Source organism: Colobus angolensis, unplaced genomic scaffold, assembly GCF_000951035.1.
Source record: "Colobus angolensis palliatus isolate OR3802 unplaced genomic scaffold, Cang.pa_1.0 Scaffold121, whole genome shotgun sequence".
Lineage (NCBI taxonomy): Eukaryota > Metazoa > Chordata > Mammalia > Primates > Cercopithecidae > Colobus > Colobus angolensis.
In genome coordinates, this window is record NW_012113253.1 from 2212055 (window position 1) to 2239072 (window position 27018).

At 37.6% G+C, this 27018-nt stretch overlaps 1 protein-coding gene across 2 annotated transcripts in view; it reads right to left on the reverse strand.

Annotated features, from left to right (window-relative positions):
* The window catches only part of ZFPM2 (zinc finger protein, FOG family member 2), a 490202-nt gene that overhangs the window by 145324 nt on the left and 317860 nt on the right, over positions 1–27018 (reverse strand). For both annotated transcript variants that reach the window (XM_011931024.1, XM_011931016.1), the window contains exon 5: positions 18389–18500. In XM_011931024.1, the coding sequence (XP_011786414.1) occupies positions 18389–18500 (112 nt within the window). The remainder of the gene's footprint in view (positions 1–18388; positions 18501–27018) is intronic.

Here is a 27018-nt window from a genome sequence, read left to right on the forward strand (position 1 = left end):
AATGGCTGTTGAATACGTGAAGGAATAAATTAATGCAACAAAGAAAAAAAATGAATGAATGAAAAGCCAATGTGGGTTAAATTTGAGCTGTGCCATTTGTTAGCTTTATGCCTTGAACAAGACATTTAAGCCCCAGGAACCTCAATGGCCCTATCATAAAAGTAAGGATAATCACAATGCTTTTATAGGATATTTTTCAGTATTTAAAGATTCAGTGTCCACAATAGTGCTTTGTACTGTGTGCTGATTCTAGGTGGACTTCCTTCTTCCACAGACACTCTTCTGAACCCTACGATGATTTAACATGTTGTTATAGTAGAGAGTTGTGTGAATTTTATGATTCTACGAAAAGTGTTTTAATGATGACTTATAAGTTGAAATGGGTGTGGAGCATTGCTTATAACAAAGCACTGTCCGTCATTCTAGAGCTTTCTAATGTTAAGACTCAATGCAACAGGCTGGGTGCGGTGGCTCATGCTTGTAATCCCAGCACTTTGGGAGGCTGAAGTGGGAGTATTATCTGAGTTTGGGAGTTCAAGATCAGCCTGACCAATGTGGAGAAACCCCGTCTCTACTAAAAATACAAAATTATCTGGGCGTGGTGGTGCGTGCCTAGAATCCCAGCTACTCATGAGGCTGAGGCAGGAGAATCACTTGAACCCAGGAGGCAGAAGTTGCAGTGAGCCAAGATCACCCCATTGCACTCCAGCCTGGGCACCATGAGCGAAACTCTGTCTCAAAAAAAACCAAAAAAACAAAACACTCTGCAAGAAAATAAAGCTTACCTTTGTAATTGTGAGTTGACAAAATAAACATGCAATTAACAATTTCCTCATGCTTTGGATATTATAACCAGTGTAATAAACCACTCAACAAGGAGAATTTTATGATTTTGAACAAATTCAAATTTTATTCCTGGGACTTTATTTATCAGTACTATGTAAATAAGTTGCAATCTAAAATTAATAGTTTCTTTGGGAATCTGTTTGAGTACTAAAAAAAGTTCTTTGGCTTCATGTAGTTGAAAGCCAAAAAATTCAAATAAACCTTATATCATAGAAAAGGCTGTATCAGAGGACTTTATTTAATGGGGTGAAGAAAATATTTTCTGATTTTTTGTATTACTATAAGGCAGATCTGACACCATTAGTTTTCTTTCTGTCATAAATATAGACGAATGGAATTTGACAGGCGTCACTACAAAATAGGTCATAGATAAGTTCAGGCATCTCTCCTTCCACATAGACCTTTTATACTTGGTTCTGATGGAGCTGCTTGAATAGAATGACCTAGGTTTGATTTTAGGCTTCTAGGTCACGGTTTCACCTTGACAACAGTTCTTTCATTTCCAGCAGTAACATTTGCTAGGATCCCTAAGGTGCTTTCATTTTTGTAAGTAGTGCAAAAAAAAAAAAAAAAAAAAAAAGGATAGAAAAAAAAAGATAAATCTTAATTCACATGCTGCAGGACTATCTCTGTGTCTCCGGCACAAAACTTCAAATCCAATCCAAGAACTGGCTGTGTATTAGAAGTCTGCAGATTTAAACCTTGTCCACCATGATCAAACTGGATTTATGGAGCATCATAACTCTCCAGACACCATCCAGCAGCTTATTAATTTAATAGACTCCTGTCCATTCACTGATGTTCCTGCCCTGACAGTCTCTCAAGATAAGGCGAAAGCCTTTTGACAGGACAGAGAGCATATATATTTTCTTCTGTTTTCTCGTGGATGGGGTTGTCGACAACTTGAAATGTGTGGCTCAGCAAATTTGTTTTTTTTTTTTTTCTTCTCTTTTTTTCCCTTTCACTTCGCAGGAAGGATGACAGAGGCAAGCCTCCTGAGAGTTCCAGGGGTCAAGGGGCCTGTGTTTCCCCTAAGTACTTATTTAGCATTTTGTTTTGCAAAATAACAATGAATTGATTTGAAGGCATACACGTGGGGACATTTTTACAATGAAAAGAAACAGCATTGCAATTTAATGCCTAATATAAACTAAGAGGTGTTGGAGAGAAGAAGAAAAATAGCAATAAATGTTCCCATTAAGTAGAGTAGAGCAGCGTTTTCTTTTCTTTTCTTTTCTATAATCCCATTTGTGGGAATGAGAGGGAGTGCCAAAAAAGAAAAAAAAAGATAGCACGCAAGCTGTTGTATAAAGAGAAAACAGGAAGAACTTTTCAACATTCTTATTTTTCCTTTATGATATGCTCATCCTCTGTGTTTTCTATTTGCCTCTAACATGCAAATAAATTCACAAGTCTCTGCCAGAGAGTCATTACACCATTATGCAGCAAGGTTAACTGTTTCTATCCCACAGTGTACCTTCTCTGTTAAAATCACATCAGTAATCACTAGACCCTGACTTCCCAGACTTGAATGTGTACACAGATCACCTGGGATCTTGTTAAAATGCACATATGGATTTAGTAGGTCTGAGTGAGGCCTGAGCTTTTACATTTCTAACAAGTCAATGCCATATTGCTGCTTGGCAGATTATGTATTAAGTAGTAAGACATTAGTCAAATTTTAAAAAGGGGGGATAATTGAGATATGGACAAGCTATATCACAGTACCAATGAAGGTAAAACATAAACTTGAACATACTACAAAAAGTTAACAGATTCTCTACCTGGCATATAGTGGCAATTCAACTACCATTTCAATGACTTAAAGAACACCCCACCTCCCAATTTCAAACAATGGCCTGCTTTTTTTTTTTTTTAATCAGTTTTCTTCATTTCTGCGTGTGTGCAAAATGATCTTAATTTGTCCTGAGATAGTTAACTTAAACAGTGTATTTAAAGCTATGGATAAAATAAAAGAAATGTGTTCACTTTCTTAAACTATATTTTCTACTTACTTCGTTTTGGTTTCCTATTTGTATCTCTAGTCAAAATGCAAGAATATCTAAACTAAGCTATTGTTTGTCCAAAATGTCCTTCACAGGCCACCTTATTTGGTTCCGCAGGGTTAAGGTCAAGGCATTCTGGATTTGATAGGTGAGAACATTTGATTGAAAAACTTCACACTTTAATCTAGAAATCTACACTCAAAACAAAGCAACATTGCAGAATTATTGCTATTTTACTTAAGGCCTTATTTGTTTAACACAATTAGTTCTGGAATTGAGACTGTAGAATATTTAGTATTTTATAGACATGCATCTTTTTTTGGGGAGAGGCGAACAGAAATGTAATATATTACTGGTTTGAGAAAATGAATTATGGAACCTTAAATTCCTCATTATAAATATTTGATAAATATTCAGAAAATCTTAAATTTTTATAATATATCTCTGAAATGTCCATTTCTTGAAAGACTGCACAAACTAAAGGTAGCTGACCTAGAGAATAATCATTCTTGAAAATCCTTACTGACAATGGATACCAGACAATGAAGATAAGTACTAGATTTCTAAAGGAAAAACTGGCTTAATTTACTGTCATTGAATTACAATAGGAGGTAGATAGAAATACATGAATAAATAGATGGAAACAGTTAAACTATATGTATTTCTGATCTATTTCCTTGATTGGAATACTCTTGCTTGCAACACCATGGTATACTATTTGGTTGACCCTACTGTTGTTTGACAGTCTTCACAGGCCTCAGACAGCCTCATGAGAATACATCTTCTCTGAAGTACTACTGTATGTCAGGCATATCAGGTGACCTTTTAATTTTAAAAACAGGCTTCAAAAATGGGCTTGACTTCTACATCAGTGGTAAAATGAAAAGCCTCCAATTGCAGGTATTAGAGCAAAGAGTAGAGGTTTCTGACTGACTTTCCCCCAGTGAAGAGCTGAAAACAGACACTATTACTATTTACCAGTAAAGTGGATCCAAAAAGAATCGCCCAGTAATAGCGAGCCAATGTCTTGGCATGGCTGCTATGCAAAGATGTTCACACCAAACCCTATGGTTTGACAACGTCTTTTGCATCTATGTAGGTTTTGTTTCAAATTCTTGTATACACTGCCATGCTGACTGATGCAGGATAATATATGCTATGTATATATGCGACATTTCAAAGGAATCCTCTTCATCCAGATCCTCTAGCCTTTTAAAAATCTCACTAAGGAATGTTACGTTTTTTGAGACATGGGGCGAATCCATTGTGGGTACTGGATTTTCAGATGATTTCCACATGAGTAATTTCTGAAACTCAATCAAGTAACACTAGAGTTTATTCTGTTGAATGATGCATAATAAATCTCATTACATAATAATTCAAAATTCAGTGGGTGTATACTGTGCGCTGGCTGTGGAGTTACAGAGGTGAAACATCGAATTGTTGCCTTTGAGGTGTTCACATCCAGCTTGGTACAATATCTAGCCTGGGCTGGATCTTTCTTCTTATGGGGACAGGGTAAAGAAGGACTTTTAGAGGCACTGATACACACTAAATCTTTACTGGTACCTGTTAAAAATGATGAAGATGGTGAGAAGGTTATCAGGCAAAGGAAATATGATGTACAAAGGTAGTTATAAGCAAGCAAGGGATTTTTTTTTTTTTTTCAGATGGAGTCTCACTCTGTCCCCCAGGCTGGAGTGCAGTGGTGCAATTTTAGCTCACTGCAACCTCCAACTTTCAGGTTCAAGCAATTCTCCTGCCTCAGCCTCCTAAGTAGCTGGGATTACAGGTGCCTGCCACCACACCCAGCTAATTTTTGTGGAGAAATTTTAAACAATTGAGTATGACTGAAGCATAGAGTTTCTGGGAAAGAGGAGTGACAGATGAGGCTCTCAGGCATTGAGTAGTTAAAAAATGTAAATGAGGTAGTCAAGGGAAAATACATAAATGAGGAGAAAAAAAAACTAAAGAATGACAACATATAGTGGGTGGACAGTTATATATATGGAGAGACTTGCCACTGGGCATGGAAAAGGATGACTAGATCAAGCCCGATATAATGAAAACTTGGCAACAAGTAGACTATGGGAGACCTGTAAGAGTCACTTCAGTGGAGTATTGAAGACAAAAACTGAACAAGAAAGAAGATGCTGGAATTGAATAAGTCCAAGGAATGAGGGCAGAAAACTTTGCAGAAGCTTGCATAAGAAAAGAGCAGAGAGGGCTTCCTACTAAGGAAGTGAATGATTGCACTTCAGTGGTGAATTGATTGCATGCATTTATTTCTACTCCCTTTTACTAAAATGACAGTAAAGAAGAAAAGAAGGTGATAAGGGCAAAGAGACAGGGCAGAGTATACAACAGAAGTCAACAAAATATTGGAAGCTAGAAAATTGATGGAGTGATAAATGACACAGCACAGCACAGAAAGCTGAAATCCAAGTACTTGAAGAGCCACAGGCCAACAAGAAACAGGCAGATTTCATCTGCAGAATCCCAAAACAGATCAGGAAGTAAAGGTACCTGTTACCTTGAGAGGGAGGATGAGCAGCAGAGCTAAAACTTGGAAAGGCATTCTAAGGACGAAGCTGTTACCTTCCAGACCCAGCCATTTCCTACAGAGCTAGGTTACATCCCCTTCCCACTCTGTTAGGAGATGGAGGTTTAATCTTTGGAAAACTGGCATATAAAGGCTTTAGATCCAGGGGCACAGGCTCAGCAAAGGCAGGTGCTAATGTGACATCTGAATTAGAAGAATAAGCGATCATTTACAATCTCAACAATAAGACAGGACTTCCCCAACGCACCACCAGGTCCCACTCTCTTTCAAAACGCTGGCTGCAAGGTTCATAAATCTCGGGAGACTGTTATTCTCAGGAGAATTTAAGCATGCTGAGATCAAAGTATTAAATACACAGTTATTTGGGGACCTCATTACCATGGCTGGATTTTCATCAGCCTATGATTCTATACAAAATCCTCCAGTTGATAAACCCTGCCTACTCATGCTGCCTTTCCATGCAGCCTTTAGTATTGAGAAATAAAAAAATGAAATCCTAAGTCTGCCAGCAGATTGAACAGACCTCCTCTTAGCCAAGGGGACCCTGTAGAAATCTTCATAACTGAGCTCCTGAGTCTAACAGGATAGGAGGTCAGATATGTCTCATCATACCCCCTATTGCTAATTGTCATTAGGCTTTCTTCCCTAAGGGTTAAACCGAATGACCCACTTCACCCCTGATACCAACCAACCACCTGACACTGCCCCTCCCTTTTGCAGTTTTGACAAAACAACTGAACAGCATTCCTTCCTGATGAGAGACCGCTAACCACAGAGTGGTTCTGGCCAGTCTGTGGAAGATGTGCAGTGAGGGTTTTCATGTCCTCTGTTTCACCTTTTAACACCAAAGAGCCGAAAAACCCCACCCTTGGATCATGCTAATGCCACCATTTTTTTTCTGAACAAGGGTCCCATAGAGGAGCATGAAGCTCATTTGTGCATATGCATGTTTCTCCTTTCTTTCTTTCTTTTTTTTTTTTATTTGAGATGGAATCCCACTCTGTTGCCAGGCTGGAGTACAGTGGCGTGATCTCGGCTCACTGCAACCTCCGCCTCCCGGGTTCAAGCAATTCTCTTGCCTCAGCCTCCCGAGTAGCTGGGACTACAGGTGTGCGCCACCATGCTCAGTTAGTTTTTTTATTTTTACTAGAGATGGGGTTTCGCCATGTTGGCCAGCATGGTCTCCATCTCTTGACCTCATGATCTGCCAGTCTCAGCCTACCAAAGTGCTGGGATTACAGGCATAAGCCACCATGCCTGGCCATTTCTTCTTTTATAAATATTCCTCCTACAGTTTATGTATATTTCACCACCTCGATCAGCATAAATCCCTGTCTTATTCTTCCCACCCTCAAAGTGTCTGTTTTTGGCTTCTGGCTGTAGGCTATGCTTCCCAGCCTGTCAGAATCGTCACCATTCATGCTGCAACCCTTTATTAGAAATAAACTTCTCCTTTCTAAATTTAAGAACTTTGTCATTCTTCAGTTGACAGTGGTCTGCTCTTAAAATAAAAAGCAGACATCATTGTATCTCAAGCCATTTGAGGAAACTTTCAATATTAAATACCGGGAATAGAATAGGCAAGAGAAAAGAAACAATGCACAGGACACACACCTTCCCAAATGTCCTCCAATTGCTATCTTCAGAGATAAAAAGAATGAATATTCACATAAAAAGAGCAAGATGATGAACAAAAGAATAGTCAGAGAACAAGAAAGACCTCTTGTAAATTATAAATGTGATAGGAGCAAAGTTAAATAATAAAGTTTTAGGGTACTGCAGAAAGTCAAAGAAAGTCAAGAAGAATATTGTAAGACTATTATTAAATAGACATCATAGCTTTCTATGTTAAAGAAAAAACTGCATCCTATTGGTTTATCCATTTGTTTATTCAAAAATATTCATTCAGCAGCTACTATGTGCCATGCATTGTTTAAAAACCAGAAAAAAAAAAAATCACTGTCCTTATAGATCTCCCATTCTAGGGGTAAAAAACTGACACTAAAATTCTTGGCCAGGCGCAGTGGCTCACGCCTGTAATCCCAGCACTTTGGGAGGCTGAGGCGGGTGGATCACAAGGTCAGGAGATTGAGACCATGCTGGTTAACATGGTAAAACCTCGTCTCTACTAAAAAGTGCAAAAAAATTAGCCGGGAGTGGTGGCGGGCACCTGTAGTCCCAGCTACTTGGGAGGCTGAGGCAGGAGAATGGCGTGAACGTGGGAGGCAGAGCTTGCAGTGAGCCGAGATGGTGCCACTGCACTCCAGCCTGGGGGACAGAGGAAGGCTCTGTGTCAAATAAATAAATAATAAAATTCTTTAGTCAATAATAAAATATCAAACATAAAGATAACTGATACAGAGGAGGTTATCAACTGAATGTTTATGTCTCCCCAAAATGTATATGTTGGAACTCTAACCCCAAATGTGATTGCATTAGGAGGTAAGGCTTTTGTGAGGCAATTAGGTCATGAGCATGGAGCTCTCATGGTGGGATGAGTGTACATATGAGAAGAAAAGCAAGAAAGATCTCCTTAGCTCTCACTCTACTTTGTGACTATGCAGCAAGAAGATGCCCATCCACAAACCCAGAAGAGAGCTCTCACCAGGTGTGAAGCTGCCAGCACCCTGATCTTGGATTCCCAGTCTCCAGAACCATGAGAAATATATATTTATTGTTTAAGTCACCAAGTTTATGGTATTTTGTTATAGTTTCCTGAACTGATGGATATAGAGGAGAAAGAGAGAAACAGGGAGAGAAAGAGAGAAACGGTAGTGATGGGGGTATGGGGAGCAAGGGAGAGAGAGAGAGAGAGAAACAGAAAGAGAGAGGGAGAGAGAATATTTTAGACAGGGTAGTTAGGCAGACTGTTTAGACAGACAATATGGGAGGCAACATCTAGGAGGAGTTCAGAAAGAGGTCATAGACAGCCGGGTGTGGTGGCTCATGCCTGTAATCCCAGCACTTTGGGAGGTAGAGACCAGGAGTTTGAGACCAGCCTGGCCAACATGGCGAAACCCTGTTTTTTGTTGTTGTTGTTGTTGTTTTTTTTAAAAAAACAGAGGTCATAGAGCAATGCAGAGTCAGCATACAGTGCAAAGGCCCTGAGGTGGTGTCATTCCTTGTATTTTTAAGCAAAAGCAAGGAGCCCATGCAACTAGAACAAAGTAGCTAAAAAGTAATGGAAAGAGAAGCCACAGAGGCACCCAGGAGCAGATCATATAATGCCAAGGTAGTAAGTCTGTAGGTTTAGTTTAGGAGTGGCAAGTTTTTCTATAAAGAACCACATAATATTTTAGGTTTTACAAAATAGATTGTCTCCGTTCCAACCATTCAACTCTGATGTTACAACGTGAAAGTAGCCATAGACAAGGTATAAACAAATTGCTGTGGCTGTGTTCCAATAAAACTTTATTTACAAAAACAGGTCATGGGCCAGATTTGGCTCTGCATTATATATCAGTCCTTGTAATCAGTCCAATTGTGGTCTTTGGAGTATTAGGTGTGCTACCACTTTCTCATTTTCTTTGTGAAACAAGAAGTAAAAACATTATTTAACAGAGGATGTTAAACATTTGGGGAGTCAGAAGTCTGAAATAGTAACTTCAAGATTGATTAGGACAACAAGTTTTGATTGTCAGACCACATACACTGAGGGCTCACATCTCCTTGTATCAAAAGTAACATAAAACCGATCAGTATTGGTTTTTTGTTGTTGCTGGTATTGGTAATTCCTTTATTTTTACCATACATTTATATAGTACTCATTGTGGACTAGACACTATTCTAGGCACTTCACAAATACTAATTTACCTAATCTCAGATGCTTGGATGTGGCCAGAAGAAAGTGGAGACCTGGATTAACCAGAATGAGGAATTACTAGGCCAGTAAAGACCAAAAAGAGAGAGAAGGGTAAGGGACTCTAAGAAAGTGATTAGAATGACAGACCCATGGAATCCACATCAGGTAACCTGGAAGTAAGCACGGGAGGGGCTGATAGGAAAATGATGGTGGTGAAGTGTGTGGATTGCAGGTTCATTTGGTGTTGAAAAATTGCTGAAGTCTGGTAATGAGTAAAGTAAGGCAGAGGGTTTACTACTAATGTTTTCTAGAGGTGTGTAACACCATTATTTCCATGGTACGTAAGGCTTGGTTTTGTTAGTGAATGGACCTATGCTTAATTTTTGACACAATAATCTTACTAAAATCTCAATTTCATCATGTGTGCCCTAAAAATGTCAGCAGCTCTCCAATGCTTCCATGCTAAGGTTTTCAGAACGAGCATTCAAGCGTGTCCACAACATGGCTCTCAGGAACTTTTGGAAGCTTGCCCCTCAATGGTTACATTTGTAAATTCTCTGCTTTAACTGAACTGAACAGATACATTCATGAATACATTGTATGCATCTTAACCTAGGAGCTTTTAGGCACACATTTTAGCCTCCTTAAAAGCCTTCACCCCATTACTTAAATTGATACTCAGTGTTCAATATCCAACCAAAATTCCACATCTCTGTGAACATTTCTTGACAGCATGAGACTGAATTCATTATTACACATCTTTCATCAAGTGAGCTCTTTCAATAAGCTTCTTAAGCTGGGGGGTGTCTCATATTCATTTGTATTCCTCGTGACACCTGGGCCATATCATGGGCAGAGTATGTGCTCAGTTATGTGTATTTTATTTGGAAAATTATCTTATGAAAAACAAAGTGGCAGGAATTTCACAGACTCACTAAAGAAAAGTAATCATATCACTAGGAAATAATTTAAATTCTGTGGATGAAGGACACTTTGTGGATAATGCAAAGATTTCTTTGTTTTAGTTGGGTTGTGTAAAAAGAAGAGTAAGAATGTAGTTAAGACAAAGAATGATTTTCAAATGCAAATATTTTCTGAAATTATATAAGTAAAATAACCAAAGTGAAGAAAATTATGAAAAAGGATACCAAAAATCTCCCTAAGTCTTGCCACTTTAACATAAATATCTTTATAATTTCACACTGTTTCTTTCCAGTATGTTTTCCTGTGCATATACTTTTTAAGTATAATCATGTTAGGCACAAAACCACGTATTCTGCCTTTTTTCACCTAGATTTATCTTATAATAATTTTTTTCCACATAATACAGTGTTTTAAAAACTATTCTCAGTATGTTACCCTGAAAAAAATCTGCCCTAAAGAGTTGTGTCCCTCATTTCAACGACAAAGATACTTTTGGGGGTAGCTTTCAAGATTAGCATCCCTTTGAATGACAAGCTAACATCCTTGAATGATAGTGAGCTACTTCTCCAAAGACCCCATTCTTCATTTCTCATTTTTATACTTATAAAACTGATAGATTCTTAGTTCTTATCATGTGCCAGCATTCTAACTGGGTTTCTGCCCCTAAGAGACAGAAGCTTCATTCATGCATGGATCCAGGGTGGTTTAGGATATTTTTTTTTTCTCCAAAATAAGACAGCACATCTAATCAACTAAGGTAATTAGTGGTATTATTGTGCAGGGCTATTTACCAACATTTCATTAAGGAAACTCACAGTGATGCTGATATAAAAACAAATGTATTTTTCACATCATATAGCATATAGTAGTAATAACTAAAGACAATAAACTATTCAGTACACCCAGACCCAGATTGAAATAACATCAATAAATCACTAACATAACAGTAGAAACAGTAAATGCATAGTAAGAAATGGAAATGACACAAGGCTCACTATTTGCTGAAGTTGCTGTCATTCTGCAATTTGCAACAGACAGCTCTATGGTAAATAACACAGTCAATAGTGAGGTCACTTGTCTTGACCTTAAGAACCCCTTAGAAATGACAATTTGAATCAAAACTGGGTTTTTTTTTTTAAAAAGTAGCCATTTTTACAATCACAGATTCCTAGGAAAGGAATAATAAATTGCTCACTCCTCAAAATATTAATAGAACGTAACCAGAAAAAGCCTCAGATGTTCATGAAACATGGGTTTTCGGCATCGCGTTATCCTGTGGTGCTCTGCAATCAATTACTGTTATACCACCATCATTAATAATTTTCTTAATGAAAATGATTCTGTTGATCTCCGTTGTATTTTAATTATCAGAGTTAAGCATAATTACACTGCAGCTCTGAGCTGGCATGTGGACTCCTTTAGGGCGCAATTTTGTTTTAACACACTGATAATGTAATTTTACATTGTGTCAGTTTGTTTGGTTATTATCCAGTTGTACAATTCCACTGTATTCCTGATAACAGATAATAACCTTAGTACCTCCTATATCCTGAAGTCATTTAAAAAGCAATATTGGAATTCTGCGACTAGCTAACTTAATCGCCTTATGATTTTATAATTCCCACTGCTAAATATTTAGTTCGGGCACTCACCCTCTTTCAAGAATACTGTAAAATTAAGACAATGGTTATACATTTTCTGTGAATTACTGAATAGTTAAATAAATGCATAAAATATGAACACAAATTTTTCCTTTTAAATTAGTTTATTATTTATACGACATTATGCCCTCTAGGTAAAGTTAAACATTAACTTTTAGGATACTTTGAAAATTGGCTGCCACATTAGACAAAGCTATTGCTTGAAAATTCTAGTAACATGCAACAGATCATCTATTTTATGGCGGAACATGGTCCGGACTTTTACAAGTCTTTGTAATGAAAGACATTTGTTTTGAAAGCTTAATTTAGAGAGTGTGCAGAAAGTTATTCACCCAAGCTAAATCATACTAGAATTTCTGTCATTATTTCACTGGTGACTAGTATAGGCTCTTGGACGTAAAAGATATTCAAAAATGGTTAAATTGACTAATTGCATGTTTAAATTCATGCGAACCTGCAAAATCAGAACTTTGAAGACTGTCATAGCATGATTTTGAGATTGCTGTGCAGTCGTCTACATGATTTGAAATTGCTGTGGTCTTAGAAACAACAAAGAAATTAGCATAAACTGTTGCTGCCACTGCTGTTTTAGTTTTTGAATAATCTCTTTAAAATCAAGCCAAAGAATGTGGAAAAGAATTTGCTGATAAACATGTATGCAAATTTGCAAAGAAAGGCAATAACCTGTAACCTTGCCTTAGTAAATGGCATCTTCCAAAATTTTGTTGATTGTACAATTGGGAATTGAAGTCAACAAGCTCAATATCGAATCCCAACTTCATCATTTGAACCTACTTAACCCATCGAAACCTAAATTTATTCATCTGCAAAATGGGAAAAGCACTGTTTAGATATCATGAATCTGTTGTATTGTAAGCAAGAAAATTTATGTAAAGTGATTAGAACAGTGTCTGGAATAGAACAAAGATTAATAAATGGTAATTGCTATTATTACTGTATTATTATTACTGTAATAATATCATCATTTTCATCTTTATGCTAGCACTGTATATAAGACTTTCACTAAAATAAAAGTATCACGTGCCCAGGAAAAACATCCAATGATATGCTCCCGTACAGGCTTCTGGTCTCTGATTCTGTGATATAGAGCTCTGCAAATATTCTGTGGGTTCAAAGTGACTGAATGAGACTTGTAGAAGGCTTCGCTGTAAATACGACATCACTATATGCTTGATACCAACATGGAGGCCTGGCTTCATTTTCTCTTAGTGTGTACTGACTTATGACCACAAGGACTGCTTGTACGATAATTAGCAACATAATGTCGATCATAACCTCTGCAATCATGTAAATGGGTGCTTCACAAAAATCCCGCATGGTAGCCATTGCTATTCCATTTTCACAGTTGAGAAAATCAGAGTGGGCAAGTGATTTGTCTAAGGTTACACATGAAATACAGATTTTTACAATAATATTGTGGCTTCGCATATACAGAAATATTCTGTTGTTGAGGTGAGAGTGAGGGTTAGCAGATACTTTTTCACTCTCTTGATTGACAGTGTTTATTCTCTTAATCTGGAGACCCAGAGAATGTAGCTACTTTGAAATAACAACTACAAGAAAATTGAAAAACTAAATAATGTAATTATCCCCGATTTGAAGCTGAGTGATTAAACCCACATGAAAGATGCTAAAGGTGTAATTTTAAATACCTCAAAATATAAAATTTTAAATATACTATTTGTTTTTCATATGAAAAGGTCACCATTCTTTGCAAACAGTAGACAGCATATAATAAGGTAAGGTAAAGAAGTAGATCATCAGTGCTCAACAGACAGTGGATTTTAAGAGTAAATGGGCAGGCCTTTGCTCACCCTACTCTCCAGCAGAGCTCCTTTTAACTTCAGCATTATGCTTTTTAGTATTTTTCCACTGAGATAAGTAAATTAGAATTATCTGGAGTCTGTTGAGAATAATGGCAAAAAACAGACGACCCAACAGGTCTGGTCCATCAATGTCTGGATGACCTAATTACTTTCTGGAATGACAAGGGGTAGGTGAGGCAGGAACAACGCACATCAGATTCAAATGTTAATGCCAACCACTATATTTTTAAAAATTTTTATAGAACAAGATGACGGCAACCTGTCAAATAGCACTGAGTGATATAACACAATTTTATTTTATAATAATGTGATGGACATGCTGACAATGAAAACTTTGTAGTCATATTTAATCTTGTTACTAGCCTACATTTAGGAATACTTTGGGAGGCAAGTATGCCTCCTAGATGGTAAAAGTTAAACATTAAATGGGCCTATTTTCGCACCATAAGAAAACACTATCAAAAATCTCAGTCATGGCATTTTTGCAAAATGTCACACATCTGCAATTTATCTTCTATTTGTAAATAGATACTGATATGTTCTCAGCCAGGTCCTATAATAATGATTTGGCATTGAGTTTATAAGTAGTTTAGGTTCTTAGGAAAAAAACAAATAAATACAATTGTGGCATCAGGAATTTAATTTTCATCGTCCATGAGAGCTTTTTACACTTTAGGAATAATATGTGGCACATGGGAGCATGGATGTTGGCCCAGGAAGCAGCCACTCTTCTGTGGCAGCATATCCTTGGTTTTATTTAGGGAACTATCTTTCCTCCATTTCAGTGGCTCATGTGGGGTTAATTTTATTTTTAGGCCCCAGGCTGACTATGGTCTGCCTAGGAGAGTCATAGTGATTAATTGGTTCAGGGAATGGTATGTGATGTGCTCTAATCACAAAACCCAGAAAAGCTCTCTTTTCACCGAAGTTGCTATGCTGGTGGAATAAGTCTGGAGTTGCCACTAGTTATCTGAGAATGATGCCCACAGAAGAAAGAAGAGCCACATGATAGAGAGAGAGAGTCTGGGAAAAATGTTTGAGCAACTGAATCAAGCAGTTCCTGACATCCAGAATATCCCTGGACTCTCAGTGATATGAGCAGATGAACCCACCTGCCCCAAAACACACACACACACACACACAATTTTTTGGCAGAATCTAATTTCAGAAGATTTCTATCACTTGAAAACAAAAGAGGCCCAATTAATAAACAATGTAGGCGTCATGAAAATGCCATAAACATTGTAGAGGTTCAAGTTAACATTTGTTAACTCTTCCATCTTCAAAAAGCTTTTGCTTTGAGGCGTGTTATCATACATACAGACTGTGGAGACAGACGACTCCAGAGTCCAGCGTGTTTGGATACCAGTAGGAGTGCCTCCCGGGGTCATATTTTCCATGATCCAATCAATCCCTAGTGAAATCCCAGAATATTAAGGTATTGACACAACTTTGGGACATGCTCTGCGTGAGCTGTCTCCTCCCTCTAAAGGCACTCTAAATACTAGAAATTAGTTTCAGGCCTCTGAACCCCAGGTAGAAGATCAAAGAAAAGTCTGCAGCAAAGTAGAGAAATAAAAATATATGTTGAAATGCAAATGATCAGGGCTTTTTGCTTTTGTTTTTTACTACATAATTCTAGATCATTAATATCAGCATCCACTGTGAGTTTTCAAGAGGGCTACGATAAATGATATTTGGTCATGGGGCTTTTTTCTTTAATCTTAGGGTTCCATGAAATGCGTTTTGGGAAGTGCCACACTTTAATACATACATTTTGTGATTTCTAGGGGTAAAAGCCTGAGTGGTTTTGGTTGTTACTCATCATTTAGCAGTGGCAAAGGGAAAGGCAGAGTCATGTAGTTCAAGGAGTACAGATTTTGGAGCTGTCAAGATGTAGATTAAATTTAGCTCTATTGTTAGCTCTCTATGATCACAGGCAATCATGCCACCTCTCTAAGTCATAGGTGCAAAATGAGAAAATACTATCTATTTCATTGAGTTGTTTTGAAGCTTAATGCAGACAGAACATATTCTAGTATGTATCACTTCAACCCTAAGTTGGACAAATGTATGCTTGAATCCCACTCAATCACTTGTTAGCCATGTGACCATGACAGACTATTTACCCTACTTAAGTCTTTTATCTACCTTTGTAAAATGGGGTAGTATGTTGATTATCTCATAGGAGCTATTAAATAAGGATTAAGCTTTAAAAAGCGTACACAGTAGTTATTACAGTTCTGGCATTTGAACTGCAAAACCAATTGTTCTTGTAAGTTGAACAATGCCAAATTACCCTTTACAGGTTAAAACATTATTGAATAGCAGCAATTCATACAGTTCATCATCATAGTATGTGAAATGTCTATTTCAGTGTCTGGCAACCATTCATCATTTGTTTATCTGGTCAACCAATCAATATGTACTTATGCTTTTCTTGTACAGGGAGCATGCCAGACCAGGAATAGAAAGGTGACTAACACACAATCTGTGTCCTCAGTAAATATAGAGTAGATTGAAGAGGCAGGCAATCATAACTAACTTTTTTACTTACTCCTTTTTTGGACACATAAACTGTATATTCATGATCATGAAACAAGGTAATAGAGAGCAACGAGAGAAGCACATACAATTTGGCATGGGAGCATCAAGAAGATAATTCAAGGTGTGCCCAATAAATGGTGGCTACTATCATCAATGTACAAGGTTAGCACACAGTTGGACTCAATACATGCTTTACCAGTTAATTAATGAATAATTAATAAGCTTCTATTAATTACTCTAAGTTGTTTATTACAAAAAGATATAAGGTATAGCCAACCATAAACACATAAGCTTGCTCAAGTTAGCATACCCCACTAAACACAGAATTCCAATTCTGTTATACAGGTTCGGCATCCCTAATCAGAAAATCCAAAATCTTTCAGATTGTTCCAAAATCCAAAACCTTTTGATCACCAACATGATGCTACAAGTGAAAAATTCCACAATTTACCTCACGCAATGGGTGACAGTCAAAACTTAGTCTCAGGCACAAAATTATAAAATATTGTATAGAATTACCATTAGGTTATGTGTATTTTGTGTTTATGAAACATAAATGACTTTCATATTTAGACTTGGGTCTCATTTCCAAGATATCTCATTATGTATATGTAAATATTCCAATCTGAAAAAAAGTCTGAAATCGGAAACACTCTGGTCCCAAGCAATTTGGATAAGGGATACTCAAAATATATAACAATCATCTCTACTAAAAGAATAGCTGATTTAAAAGTGCAATGAATTTGAATCATAAATGAGGACCAGCTATTGCCATGTTTCCCTCCGTACTATGTTGCTTCAATGAAGATAAAATATCATACAACAGAAATCTGTCCCCAGCAAGTGGTCCTGCATTCCAAGGCATCTTTTGTATTCTGAAGGTTGGCATTGGTAAACTGATTCCCTATACTTTTCACTTTGATAGACTATATTGGCATATCCTGGGAAAATCTCACATCCCTTTTAGCTGAACGCTCCCATCAGCATACCACAGGTATTTCAGGTTAGAAAATTAGTGGGTATGGGGACAAGTAATTATAGAAGGAAAAAACTATACTCAGATCCTGGTGTGCAGATTGTTTTTTTTTTTTAGCTTGCAAATTCCCTCTTTCCGGTGTTTCAACTTTCAAAGGTTTATGGTAGTTTAGAGGCAATCCTCTTATAAGTGTACAAATTGTAATGATTATAGGAACAAGTTGTAATTGTTTCTAGCAAGTTTTTAAGAGTCTTTGATGTTATGATTAGTGTTTTATATGTTAATATATTGATAGGGGTGCTTATTTGCTTGTTCCCTTGTATGCTTTTATGGTTTCTAGGTTCAATGTGCAAATACATCTTTGATCTCAGTAGGTCTATTTGGTTTAAAAAGAAAGCCAAGAGAAATTAAACATGAGAAGCACAAAGTTTTGCAATATTTATGAAGAAGTGAGATTAGGGATTTCACTGTAAGAGTACAGAGCTAGGACTAAGACTCGAATGTGGAGAAAAGTGCCCCAAAACTACACCACACGTGAGGAAGGTCCCGTGCTATGTATGGACAGCCAGCCCCACGACGTGCCATTATGGAGCTGTGGCTCCCTTGTAGCCAGCGCGCAGCTACATGACGCAGTCTGGGTTGATGTCACACTGAGCAAATCAAAGGCAATGCCCTGCAAGTCATCAGCTTCCGCTTTAGAGTTTGCCTCCTGCCCTTCAGAAATCACCAGGGGGAAGATTTCTGTCTTTGCAAAGGTTTCCTTTCCAGCTATCCTCTCATCACGCATGACTTCCAGAAACTGGCTAGAATGTAGCGCCTCTTGGACCGTGCACCTTGACACAAATTGCTAAACTTTAGAAGGATTTCACTTTTTGATAATGTCTAAAAGGAGAATTTGGAGTTTCATCAAACCTGGCTATCAACGATACTAACAGCAAGAGAAAGATACTAGTCAAGTCACTCAAATACAGAGTTAGGTAAATGTATAAGGCACTAAGTAATTAATGGTATGACACTTTTTGTTTTATGTTGCACAGAAAAACAAAAAAGGTGGCTTTACTGAAAATACACATTAGAGGAACTCAAATGGGAAAACAGGACGAGAGAGGATCAAATTATACTTTGTACTTCCATTCCGGCTCTTCAGGTGCTGTTTTGCAATGCTCAGGTTTTAATACTGAAAACCTTAGAGAGAGGGAAACAATCTTGCATTTACCTTTGCTGTACACAATGCAGTTGTTTTTGTTGTCTTCCACTCCTTGCCAAGTCACATCCAGCAACCACTTGGGACCAGCAGTCAGCACCATTGGGACCTGAGCCTTTGTCTTCTGTAGAAAGAATGATAACAAACAGATGCCATTTGCTTCCGTTGATTAAAAACTTGAATAATAACTGTACTAATCATTTTATTTTTACAAACAACTAAATCTCCCAAGCCATAATCCAAGTCCTTATTCCCCTGTCTCATGATATCTTTTTAAGACGACAGAAGCTGTAAAGCTTTACTGCTTTCACTAATCTGAATGGTAGAAATATTATCAAGGTTTTTTTTTTTTTTTCTAAATGATACTGAATCAGATCTCCAAGATTAGACAGATCTCTTGTGGCTCTGAATTATAAAGAGAATGCAGATGACTTTCATTGCAAAGAGCAGAGTGTTTAGAAGTGAACTTTAGACACATTGTACTTTACTATCAACAGGATCTCACTATTTCCTGAAACAGACAGGAAAGAATTTAAAGAATCAGGATCCATTTCAAAGCTCTGTCCTGAGCAACATTTATATTAGAGTAAGAACTTACTCTGAATGAATAATGACATCTACCAAACCCCCTAAGTGTGGCTATGTAGTCTCACTGTAACTGAAATAATAATAATGCTAATGATGCACCATACATTGTCTCCAGAAAGACTGTAAAAGGGGAATCGTGAATAAATTCAAATGCAGAGCAACTAAAGCATGACATCCCTTGCTCTGAGAACCACAGAAGCACAGAGACAAGTGCTATAATTCTAACAAAGTATTTTCAGTGTACATGTTAAATAGAAGGCTCAAAATAGTCACAATTTTTGGCTGTTTGGCATCCAAATTATTTATCTGTAAAACTCCGTGGATAAATTTACATGGCTGGAAATAAACTGGGGAGGAAATAAGTATGTCTCAGCAAGACTGTGTTTCCCGATGAGTCACGGTGAACCGGCATTCACTTTTATCATTCTCCGGTCCACGTTCTGTATGTCAAACACCATGAAACCACAACACAGAGTACAATACAAGGGTCTCAAGGTAATTTTTGAACTGAATTTTCACCTAGATATGATCCTGCCAAAGAAATCTCAGTCCATTCTGGGATTTTTCACATGATACATACTATCACAAATTTCCCAAATTGGCCTTAACAAGTATTCACTTGAGGAGTTCCACGTAATCTGGTGATTTCAGATCTTTCAGGAATCTGGAAAACCCATTTCACCTGCCTCATGACAACAATGATAGCACAAAAAACACTGATCCATTGTTAATTGCAAAGCCATACTGAAAACTATGCATAAAATGAATGCTGACCCATTTCTTAAAATATCAATAATATTATAAATGTAAAAACTACCATAAAATATAGTATTTAATGGAAAAATCAAACATGATGGATTTAAAAAGAAGTCTGAAAAAACTACTTCAAATATTAAAACAAAGAGTATAAACTACAACTAAATCAAGTATAACAAATTCTAGTACATTGATCTTTTAGTATTTATATTTTGATTCATTGTGGAGTCTTAATTTTTCAACTATGTATCTTAATAGTTGGCAAAGATAACCACAAAGCAGTTCTCTAAAAGCCTTGTGAAAAAGATGTAATTTTATGTTCTATGTATATTTTAACTATATAGACAAAACTGTTATCAAGTTATCCCTATTGTTATCAGTCTGAGGAACCATTATTTTGTATTTCGATTTTCAAAATAGGATTAGAGGAGAAACAAACTTGTTCTACACGAAATGATAGTGATCCAAATCCAATTAAATATTAGGTATTAATGACACATATTTTGCTCTTCTTTTACTATCAGACTGACAGATAAATCCATAGATCAGGATCTGGTGGTCGGGCGTGGTGGCTCACTCCTATAATCCCAGCACTTTGGGAGGCTGAAGTGGATGAATCACTTGAGGCCAGGAGTTCGAAAGCAGACTGGCCGACATGGTGAAATCCGATCTCTACTAAAAATACACAAATTTGTCAGGTGTGATGGTGCATGTCCGTAATCCCAGCTACTTGGGACGCTGAGGCGGGAGAATTGCTTGAACCCAGGAGGTGGAGGTTGCAGTGAGCCGAGATCATGCTACTGTACTCCAGCCTGGGCGACAGGGCTAGACTCTGTCTCAAACAAAACAAAACTAAACTAAACTAAATTAAACTAAACTAAACCCCAAAGGATCTGCAGTTCTCCAGGCCCAGGCAGAACAAGTCGGAGGAGGGAGTCCACCACTTCAGGAAGCCTATGCAGGGGCACTCAGTGACTTATTTGTAACATCACTCTTTCCCGATTTTAAATAACAGATTTCAAACAGGCACCTGGCCTATTTTTCCCGGATTATCTTATTTCATGAAAAATAATTATTTTAAATTATTTCATCACCCTGTTTCATAGTTCTTAGAATCCTATGAATTTCAACACAGTAAATTAGCTTTTATAATAATTTCACAGATACTATAAAAAATAGATAGTGATCACTTACATTCTTTAGAAAATCTTTTAGTATAAAGTAAATCAACTGATTTTCCAACACCATAATCTTCCATTCATTTCACAAATAAGCAAATTCAATCCTGTGCCTTGTGCTAGGAATGTAAGTAAGTCTTTTTTGGTGAAAAAAGACTGTATTTTGATACAGATACATTAAAAATGTTTAAAGTAATGTGAAAAGTACCATGGTAGGAAGTGCTAAGACATGTGTCAATTGTTTTGGGGTCAATGAGGGAAAGAGAAAAACTCCCATCCTTTGGAGTCTGGGGACACATGATAGAAGAGGCAACATTTGGGCAGGATTTTGAAGGATAAACAGGAAGAATGTGCAGTTGCTGGAAACAGTGTGGGCAAAGGCTGAACAGTCTATAAGAAAGTCAAGTGTGTGGGAAATGGGAGTTCTGGGACTCTGGTTACAGTTCTTATGAAGTCTTTAGCACTCTTTTGGTTACGTAGAAAGCACTAGAAAAGTATTATCTATCATAATTATCATCAATATTATTGTTATTGATAAATGGAAAGAACATAATAGCATATGTATCTGGCAGGGCAGGTTATAAACAGATTTTAAAAGACCTTGATGTATTAGGCAAAACTTTGGTAAACTTTACTTTGTGCTTAATTCTGTAAGCAGAAGGAAGCCAATAAAGATTTTTTAGGGAGATGGAATAAGGGTACTACTGTTTAGGCTACTTTGTTAGGCATTTCTCTTACTTACCTAGCCCTCATGTATGTTTTCAGATAAGAAAATTGCAACTGAAAAATTAAATAATATCCTTTAGGTCAAATTGCTGGTAGGTGGCAGAGGGCAGAGCTAATATTTATAGTTAGCTTTGTTTCCAAATACTACCACCCCTAGTGGTTTTTCTGGAACTGAAAGGTTTCCCAAGAAGCTGTACTTTCAATGCCTTGGGCAATTTAGGATGAGTTTTTCACCTGCCCCACCACCACCACTACTACTACTACTACTACTACTAAAACAATTATTAGTGGCTTACGTGTTGGCTACTGAGGTAAGCATTTCACTTGAATGGTCTTTTTTGATTTTTACAACTCCAGAAGTTAGGTACTAACATTTTCTCCATTTTCTACATAAGCAAATTAAGGATTAGAGGAGCTGATATTGTGAGTAAAATATAAAAGTAATCAATTAATATATTTCCTAATGGTAAGTTAGGCATTATATCTTTTAAAACTCTGGCAAACATTTATTTTGCCTGGGTACAAGTAGCATTGGATTTATTAAAAAATTGAGAAAATAATTTATTTTAGTCCAAATCAATAAGGCAGAAGAAAAAAATGGAGCAAAGACTTGCTGAAAGTTATACCCAAGCTGTAAAGTAAATAATAAGTAGATAAAAAATCTCAAGGGACCAGTTATTACAGTTTTGAGAAGGTAAGTCAATTTCTTTCTGAAGAAGTCAAGTTTTGTAGAGATTGACTGAGTTCAAAGAAGATTACCAAGTGTGAGAAGGAAGGAGTTAGCCAGGATTATATGAAATCTACACTCCAGAAAAATCCATGAATAGAAAATAACAATAATATCCACATTGATCATTAGGTTCACTTCCCGTGTCTCCAACATAAGAATGCATAAAATTCTAGAACACTAAGAGCTAGAAGCTACTTTAAAGTTCACTGAGTTTAATTCTCAGATATCACAAACAAGGAAAGTCAGGCCAAAATTTTTATCTCATACTCCACAATGGGTACAACTGGCACAACATTTTGGGAAAAGAGAACAGACATAAAAGGTGTGGTAGGCAGGAAAATGGCCTACCAAAGATGGCTATGCCCTAATCCCCTGGAACCTGCGAATATGCTACCTTACTTGGCAAAAGGAATTTCAGAGAGGTGATTAAGTTTTTGTACCATGAGATGGTGAGATTATCCTAGATTATCCAGATGGGCCCAGTCTAATCACATAAATCCTTACAAGTAGAAGTGAAAGGCAAGAGTAAATCCAAGAGATTCAACACGAAAAAAATGCTGTCTGCTTTTGCTACCTTTAAAGATGGGGGACTGAGAGCAGAAACTAAAGAATGTAGTGGTGTCTAAAAACTGGGAATGGCCTCCAGTTTACAGGAAGCAAGAAACAAGAACTTCAGCTCTACAACATCAAGGTACCAAATGTCGCCAACAATCTGAATGAATGAGCACGAAATGGATTCTCTCCTAGAGCCTCCGGAAAGGAATGCATCAGGAAGACTGACACCTTGATTTTAGTCTGGTGAAGTCTGTACTCATATTTCTGATAAACAGAATATGAGATAATAAATTTCTGTTGTTTTAAGCCCCCAAGTCTATGGTAGTGTGTTTCAGCAGCAATAGAAAGCTAACACAAAAGATATCCAGATTTATTGATTACAGTTAAAACAAAAATAACTAATTTTCTTATCAAGTGTGCTCAAAAGTGTGAAATAGCTTCCTCTTAGTTGAAATAACACCGAATATACCTTGTTATTCCACAGTCATTGATCATTTATTTATAAGTCATTATGAAGCAGGATATTTCCCTGACCCCTTCACGGGACTTGTGACAGGGGTGCCTCATTTACTCAGCCTGCTGCTCTCAACTCCTCGAGGGAGAGAGCACACGAGCAAACAAGTACCAAAACTGGAGTGAACAAGCACTGGAACCAGCCAGCCGCTTCAGTGCCAGTGGGACCAAACTCCATTCACTCGGACCTGCTGTGTTCCACCTCTTGCAGGAGGGAGTGCGCAGGTGAGTGGGTGCGGGAAGCAGCCAGACGCTTTAGTGCTGGCAGGAGTGAACTCCATGCAGGCCCCACAGCAGCATACAGGCAGGGGTGACTGTGACTCCCAAAGCCCCAGAGGGCTTGTTACAGTGCTATTTTAGCTCTGCTGTCCGTGGTCAGCTTAACTGTTAACAGCTCAGTGGGTCCTTTGCCTTTTCATGTGAGATGGCTACTCTCCACCAGCCAGGGCAAAGGGCCAGTGTGACAGTCTTTTGTATCCTCACTCGTGGCTCCCAAGCTCTTGTCTAGTGTCTGGGCAAAATGGGGTCGCATTAACAAAGTGAAAGATAGTAAATGTGGGAGATTTTATTGTCTATGAAAGTGGCTCTCAGTGGGAAGGGGAGCTGAAAAGGGGACGGGGTGGGTAGGTAATCTTCCCCTGAAGTCCGACCATCTCTGGCCAGATTCTTCTCCAAAGTTGTACCATCAAACCATCTCTCTGAAGTCAAGCTGCTTCTCTCCAACGTCCAGCCATAGTCCTGTCTACCAGCTGAGGATTTTTATAGGCACAGGATGGGACGGTGTAGGTGGTTTAGGAAAAGACAACATTTGAGTGGGAAAACAGGGATAGAAGTTCTCACTTTGGGCCACAGTTTCAGGCTTCTTGGCTTGAGGGTGGCATTTTTGCCAGGGACCCACCCTTTTCTGCCTAGAATTTCTCTGCCTTTTGTCCCCATCAATTAGAGATACTGTGTTCTTGCTTTAAAATACAAGCAAATACACAATGGTGACTGTAATAATTCCTGCTTATACCAGTTATATCATATCGTGAAGCATCATTGACTTTACAGTTGAAGTATAACAAAAGGACATTATTGTTTTTGGAGTCACATTATCTCGGTTTGAATCCTAACACATGCCACTGGTAGCATCTATGACTAGAAAAACACTTAAGTGTTCTCAACTTCAGAATGGACATCAGCACAGTGCGGCTAATTTTTATTTCAGAGGCTTTTGAGAAGCAACTAGCAAAGAGCCTAGTACTCTACAGATGCACATCGAACTTTTGCTGGATAGCTACATTAAAAAATGAAATAAAACACACAAGGCATTTGCTGAATCCCCACTATTTCTCGGGCTCTGGTCATATTTGTAGTGATTAGCATAGATGTCTAGACAAAAACTCTTTATTATCTAATTGAAAGGTTGTGATAGTCATTATGGCTGCTGATCAGTTAGTTCCAACTCTTCACTTTCCAGATCTCTTTTAAAGTTGGACCTGGCCACGTGACTTTGCTTGACCAATGAAATTGAAGAAGTGGCTTGTGTCACTCCCACACAGAACCCATGAGATCCAATGGCCAATTCACCATTATGCCTTGCTTTTGCTGAAACAATCATGGAAACAAAGAGGTGGACCGGCAACTGCAGTGGTCAGGGAGTATGAGAAAGAAATGAACTTTTTCATGTACAAAGCTGTTGTAGTATTAGGATTGCTTACAACCTCAGCAAAACGTAGCTTATTTTCACTTATACAAAGTTTTTCTCCATTTTTTCCATTTTGAAATATTGAATTTTTATAGGTTCAAGTTTGTATTTTGTCTGTATCTAGACAGTCTCTTTCAGCAATAAATCAATTCAAGGTACATAACAATAGCCTTGAATTTCACTTAAACTGGAATGTCTTCTTTTTTTAAAAAAAGAAATCTTGTGCACTTTTAAGGCTCCACGTTGTACATTTTAAAATTCTGCACTCCTGGACACGGTTTGAACCCAGAGTTTCACGTTTAGACAGCCCACAACTAGACAAACTTGACAAGGACAAAATGGGTCAAAAGTGTCATTTCTTAGGAATAATTAAAATCATCTAATGTGGATGAGAGAGGTCAGACTAGCATCCACTTCTCACTAACCTTTAGAGTTACTGGACCGACAAAGGAGGAAGCCTTCAATAAATGTTTATAGTCAAGCCAAAAGGTTAATGGAGATAAAAGTAGACAGCCCAAAGGTAAATAATAGAGGACTAACCCAAGAAACTGGTGACATAATGTTGTCCCAGGGATTCCAAATTTTGCTAGAAAAAAAAAGATACTGAGGATTTCCAAAAGGAGGGTTAGAAAGAAATGAAAGTCACAGGAAAATCTTCCCATGAGATGAGCTTATTTTTACATTACATCCCTTTAACAGAAGTAGAAGTGTTATTTGATTTAAAAAATTGGCCTCCATTGACTTTAGTTTAGGAAATACAACAAAAATACCATTAGAGAATCTCATGCCAATGCCATGAGATATAGTTTGATGCTGTTAAAAATGCCCTCGGTGTGTGGCTTCCTTAACTGGGTAACAGATCAAAAGCACTGAGGCCTGTTTGGCTAAATACTGCTCTTTTAACAATTCATAGCTGTTTATATTCTCTCAGCTATAAAGCATATTTGACAACAGGCCTAGAGGATTTTTAAAATTACTATAACATTACATTTATATTGTGAGAACCAGAAATACATACACACACACACACACACATACACGCACACACATTCCCTTGCCCTTAGGAATTGTACACTACCACCACTGCCAACCTCCCCTAACTGAATTATTCCCTACATTTAAATGAAAAAAATGGTGCTGCACATGATTTGACCTTGTACAACCACACAAAATTTTACACAGTAAAAGTTTCAGTTAATGTATCCAAGCAGTTCTCCACACTGGAACTCAATTCAAATTCAATCTGACAGTCAGGAAAATATTATATCACATTCCTTTTAACTATGTGAAATCTCTAGAGACAGTGAATTGAATTTGAAAATTTCCCTCACCAACAGGTATGGGGGCATAACAATTACAAATCTTGGACTACTTCGACTGGGGAAAAATATGCCCAGGAATAATTCAAGACCTTATACAATTGAATTTTCAGTAATCCTGGGCATGGTCTACAGTCTCAACATTATTGATTTGACTGGAACTATACAACTTTTAGTATGCTAATTTCCACCCAACAAAATAGTGCTTTTTAGTAAATGCCATTTAATAAGTTAAACTTTTGAAAGTTAAACCACGTGACAGTGTGCACTTGATGCTATTTAGGCAAAAGGCCTTTCTTTCTTCTTCCTTTTTTTGAGAATAGAGTGTCATTTTAAACTACATAAACAAAATCATTCCATTCCATGTGATCCTGTAGGGTCAACATTATTGATGTGATATAAAAACAGGTTCTCAGGCTGGGCATGTAATCCCAGAACTTTGGGAGACTGAGGCTGGTGAACCACCTGAGGTCAGGAGTTCGAGACCACACTGGCCAACATGGTGAAACCCTATCTCTACTAAAATTACAAAAAAAATTAGCTGGGTGTGGTGGCAGGCACCTGTAATCCCAGCTACTTGGGAAGCTGAG